Here is a 5,798-nt window from a genome sequence, read left to right as displayed (position 1 = left end):
ATCCATTTTAACTTTGGATGGGCCCTCAATGGTGACAGACAAGGTCCCTGGGCCCGCTCGGGTGGCGTTGATGAAAAATTCGGACTGGATGCCTGTGGTGCCGCCCTCCAGCCCTGCGCCGTAGGCGGACACCAGGGCGGGGTTCCCCGCTTGTCCAGGCTCCCCGACTCGCACTTTGAAGGGACTTCCAACCACGTGGCTCCCATTGAACTTGACATCGATTGTGTGGACCCCGTTCTCGTGCGGGATGAAGCGAACAGCATACTTATCTGGCTCCAGTTCGGACACATGGCATTCCTCCACGGCTCCGGAGGGGCTGTGCACCTTGGCATCAATCTTGCCTTTTGCCCCATTCAACCTTATAGCAAAGGATGCTGGCTGGTTAACTTTTAATCCCGATTCCTGAAGGCTCATAACAGTGAGGCGGCGGGCATCGTCAGAAGGCGCGATGACGGGCACCAGGTAGGGGCTCTTGGGGATGTGCTCGTCGTTGAACTTGATGGATACCTCGTAGTTACCAGGCTCTTGGGCAATATAAGACACACCACATGATCCGTTTTTATGGTCATCGAATGTAATCTCAGCCTTGCTGGGACCCTCAACAGCGATGGAGAGACCTCCTGCACCTGCTTCCCGGGTCCAAATGCTGAACTCGGCCGGCACTCCTGCTTCTCCCCTCTCCAGGCCAGGGCCTCCTGCACGGACCTTGTGGGCACCCCCTTCTCCAAGTGGCCCCACAGTGAACTGGAAGGGGCTGCCTGTGACGTGCTGCCCACGGTACTTGATGCTGACGGTGTGGACGCCCATCTCCTGAGCAAACCGGACACAGTGCGAGTTCTTTCCCACGGGCACAATCTCTGCCTCAGTCACACGGCCTGAGGGACTAGTGACGTGGGCTGACATGTCACTGCTGTCGATTTCTGGGATTTTAAGATTCAGGTCACAGATGCTCCCAACAGTGGCCACGGACGGGGCTCGACTGGTCCGGGTGATGCTCTCCTTGACCCTGCCTTCCCCACTGATCTTTACGGTGAATGGGCTCCCTGGCACGTGCTCATCGGCGAACTTGGTGGAGACGATGTAGACCCCAGGCACGGTGGGGAAGTAGGAGACCTTACAGGTGCCATCCTCCAAGTCCTCTGTCTGGATGTCCACTTTGCTGGGGCCTTCCACTGCCAAGGATATGCCGCCGTAACCTGCATCCCTCGTGTCCACGATGGAGTCAGACATCTCGAAAGTCCGGCCTTCTGACAGGCCACGGCCATAGACCTTGGCTCTCCGCGCGTCCCTGATCTCGGACTGGACGACCATGATAGACACAGGGCTGTTGGCCACGTGGTTGCCGTTCTTCTTGATGCTGACCAGGTGTTCGCCCACCTCCCGGGGAATGAAGGAGATGCCTAGACCAGAGCAGGGATTGCAGGTTTAGAAGTGGGGAAGTGGGCACGCATAGGAAGGGGCCTCTAAGATTCCAGTCACCATTATGGTGCAGAAATGCGCCTGGACTTCCACCATGCCTGTGACCAGCAGGTCCTCCACGCCACACCCCCGCTGAGCGACACAGTCCCCCCCTCCTGCCCTCCAGCCCAGCAGACTCACCAATGTGGTTGTTGGGCAGCCTCTTGAGCAGACAGGGCTCATCGCGGCCGGACGGGGCCTTGATGCTGGCCGTGAGGGTGCTGAGGTCAGTCTCACTGATGTCGAGGAGGAAGTCAGCCGCAGAGCCCAGCTTCACCTGCGAGCAGCGCCTGCTGTCGTCTGTGATCTTGGCCGTGAAGGGACTGCCTGGGATGTGCTTGTCGTTGTACTTGACCAGGATGCTGTAGTCACCAGGCAGGGTGGGCAGATAGGTCACTGTGCACGTCCTGTCTTTGTTGTCAATGAACATACATTATTGAACCCATCTTACTCAGTCTCTCCCCAACCTCAAGGACAGTCCCATTCTACAACAGTGGCACCATGCAATATTTGTCCCTTTGTGACTGGGACATTTCACTCAGCATAATGTCAAAGAAGACATTCAGATGGGCAACAAGCACATGAAGAAATGTTCAAAATCCCTAGCTCTAAGAGAGATGCAAATCAAAACAACTATGAGATATCATAATTGAACAGAACAGCAAGCAACAAATGCTGGCGAGATTGTGGAGAAACTCGAACCCTTATTCACTGTTAGTGGGAGTGTAAAATGGTGTGCCCACTATGGAAGGCTGTATGGCGCTTTCTCAAAAAGTTGCAAATAGAAATACCATACTGGGAATATAAAGAAATCAGAACTGCTACTCAAACAGATACAGACATACCTAGGTTTATTTCGGCTTTGTTCACAATAGCAAAGAATTGGAAACAACCTAATATGCTGCATTGAAAAACAAGGAACTCATGAAATATTTCACAAAATGGGTGACTTTGGAAGACATTATGCTGAGTGAAATATCTCAGTCAGAAAAAGACAAATATGGCATAATGCCACTGTTATAAAAAAGGGCTAACTAATGGTGGGGGGGAAACTGAGAGAGGGGGTATAAATAATGTATACTGCATTGAAACAGAGGAGGGAGAGGACTGTTTAAAAGGGATATATGATTAGGTGTTACTGTCATGACAGGAGTCCAGAACGAAGGTAGCATAGTGGAGTGGACTTGGGCGGAGGGATTGAATAACAATGAAAGAATTTTTTCTTTTACTTTTCAAAAAGAAAAGCTAATTTGGGGGGGGTGGGGGAGGCAGGCAGGGAGAAAAGTGCAACAGTGAATGAATGGAAATCCAAAGTCTCTTTAAACTTTCATTAAAATAAAATTTAAAAAGGGTAAATACTGTATAAGACCATGATAAAACACTGTGGAAAGATTGACACACAAAATCATTCTTTGATGGTTTTCAGCCGAAGGTAGGGATTGAAAATGAATAAATAGATAATAGATAATTAAATTGGATGAAGAGAAAACCAATATGCAATAATGTTTGATTACTTACTTGAATTATAATGTTATAAAACAAATAGATATGAGTGAAAAACCAATATGATTTTGTAAAGTTTCACTCAAACCACAATAAAAGGAAAGAAAAAATGTAGGTGCCTCTTCAAGGATATCTTTAAAATTCTGGTGATCAGCTCTGATAGTGATTGTATGCATTAAGCCTAATGATTCTTTTTGTTTTTACTATGAATTCTTTATTGAATGCGTTCTATGTATGGGCACAATTCAGCATTTGGGATACATCTTTGTTCCTGGGAACCCTGCATAGTAATAAGAAACAAAATAAATTGAAATTGTCTAGCTAGGGATACTTGCTTTTTACATAAGACATTTAGCCGAAATCTCAGAAGAATCACTCTGTGTTAAGAGTATAGACATTTCTCAGGGGAGCTCTGGTGGCCTAGTGGCAAGAACCTGCAATACCACTGCAATCCCAGAGGTACATGGTAAATCCACCAGATGCTCTGCTGGAGAAGGAGGGGCAGTTTTCTCCTGTACCAGTCAGATCCGATTTGACGGTACACACAACACACACACACACACACACACACACACACACACACACACAGAATATAAACATTTCTCTTCTGATTTCTGTTTGAGTGCAGTTTGCAAAATACACACATACATATATTTGTGTATGTATGCATATATACATATATATGTGTATAAAACATAAACATACATATATAAACATATATGTGTGTACATAGTGGCAAGAAGCACTGCAGTCTGAAAGGCACACGTTCAAGGCCACCAGCTGCTCTGTGGGAGAAGGATGGGTAGTCTCCTTCCACACAATTAACTGCCTCTGAAAACCTCCAGAGGGTCAACTGTGGGTCAGTTCCAACTTTGTTACATAACAACAACAGCAGCAACAAATATATATATGACTCAGGAGTGGCATCCACTTCCTAAACAACATGCCTCTGGAAAGAGTGAAATAGCAGAGTAAATGTACCAGAATAGTAGAAATACTGTCTGTTCCTGTGTGTTGACAGTTTTGCTAACTTTTGTTTGTGTGTTTTGCAGTTAACAAGCAGATAAATGACAAAGAACGAGTGGCAGCTGCAATGGAGAACCCTAACTTACGTGAAATTGTGGAACAGTGTGTCATTGAACCTGATTAGTAACTGCTTAAAGAGTCATAGGACTGTAATTATTTGATATATTTAAATACTTTGTAGGATGTACAGAACTCATGTTTAATAATATCAAGGTGATTTGTACCCCAGAAGATTTTTTTTAAGGATTACTTTCAAACAAGATTTAATAAGGTAGTGCCTCGTCTGTTTAGTGGATAACATTCTCAGGATTTATAATACATCATGATCAGAGAGAGATCTATTTTTAGTTATTATGTGTAAGATGAGTTGCTATTTTTCTGATGCCCATTCTGATATACCTGTGTTTCATGTCAAACATCTACCATGCCTGAATGTATTAAATTTCTAAGTCATTATTCTGTTTAAATATAAATAAACCAAGATGATGTCTTTTCATGTTTCATTTTGAGAATGTTTTTTATTCAGTAGTACCTTTCAATGTAAAATCTGTTCAATCTGTTTCAATGTAAGAACCTGTAGAGCTATTTCCAAAGGTTTATTTCTTCTAATTGTACAGAACTGAGGTCTGAGAACTGAAAGGACTGTTGGGATCCTTGGGTGTAGCCTCGCCTGCCTTCATTATAGATGAGGAGCAGGAGTGGAGATGCCATGTGGGATGTCTAATTGTGGAGATTAAGAAGGTCCCGCAAAAAAAAAAAAAAAAAAAAGAAGGTCCTGCAAGAAGTTCATGTTAGGCCAGTCTAAATTTATAGTTTACTCTTTGTTTGTAATTTGTACAGTTTGTTTAAGGGGATCTTGTTGTTATTGAGTTAACTGCAACTCCAGGATCCAGTGAACAACCCTGCCCCATCCTGGCCTGACCTCATCAGCTCCACCACGCTCAGGCCCATTGCTGTAGTCACCGTGTCAAGTCTATCTGGTTGAGGGTCGGCCCCTTTTTCATCGACCCTCTACCTTTTCCACCATGATTCCTTTATGATGATGGTGATGTGTGTTTTTATTTTTTTGTTTTTGTTTGTGTGTGTGTATTTGTGTACCATCAAATCGGATATGACTGGTACAGGAGGAGATTGTCCCTCCTTCTCCAGCAGATCATCTGGAGGATTTAAACCGCGTATGTCTGGGATTGCAGTGCAGCTTCTTGTCACCAAGCCACCAGAGCTCCCTATGATACCTTTTTTAAAGGATTGACCCCAACTGCTCAAAGATGTAAGGTGATGTTTTACCATTCTTGCCTCTCAGGAGGAATTTAGAAGATAGTGGTTATGGGAGTGTTAATAGATTTGATTGGTAGCCTCTGAGATGACCCCAGTGACCCTCACCTGCTGGTATTTATACCTTTTTAGAGTGTCTTTCCATATTTGTTTAGAGCTGGTTAATGAGACCCGTAATGTGTGGCAGAGATGACAGTGCTTAACTTCTGAGGCTACATCATAAAAGGAGCTACTTTCCACCCCTCTTTGTTACTCTTGTGAAGTCAGCCACCATGTTGCGAGGGAAGCTTAGCCCTGTGGAGTATCCTGTGTAGAAGGGGACTTAGGCCTCCCACCACCAGCCTACGCTAACTTGTCAGAGGCGTGAGTGAACAGTCTTGAGAAATGATTCTCCAGCCTCAAATCAGATTTTCAAATAACTCCAGCCCCTCCTGACACATTGGTGAACTTCATGAGTGCTTCTGAGCCACCACTGCCCAGCTAAGCTACTCCTAAATTCCTTACCCAGGAAACGGTGAAAGATGAATGAATGTTTG

At 45.2% G+C, this 5,798-nt stretch overlaps 1 protein-coding gene across 1 annotated transcript in view; it reads left to right on the top strand.

The window, feature by feature from the left end:
- FAM96A (family with sequence similarity 96, member A) overlaps window positions 1–4,485 on the top strand; it is a 28,896-nt gene extending 24,411 nt beyond the window's left edge. The window contains exon 5 of the mRNA XM_006899615.1: window positions 4,014–4,485. Coding sequence (XP_006899677.1) covers window positions 4,014–4,111 — 98 coding nt within the window. The 3' untranslated portion in view covers window positions 4,112–4,485. The remainder of the gene's footprint in view (window positions 1–4,013) is intronic.
- Window positions 4,486–5,798: the final 1,313 nt, after the last annotated feature.

The sequence above is a fragment of the Elephantulus edwardii genome, unplaced genomic scaffold (assembly GCF_000299155.1).
Source record: "Elephantulus edwardii isolate Elephantulus edwardi_28Jun2011 unplaced genomic scaffold, EleEdw1.0 scaffold00263, whole genome shotgun sequence".
Classification (NCBI taxonomy): Eukaryota; Metazoa; Chordata; class Mammalia; order Macroscelidea; family Macroscelididae; genus Elephantulus; species Elephantulus edwardii.
This window is presented reverse-complemented; position numbering and strand designations above follow the sequence as displayed.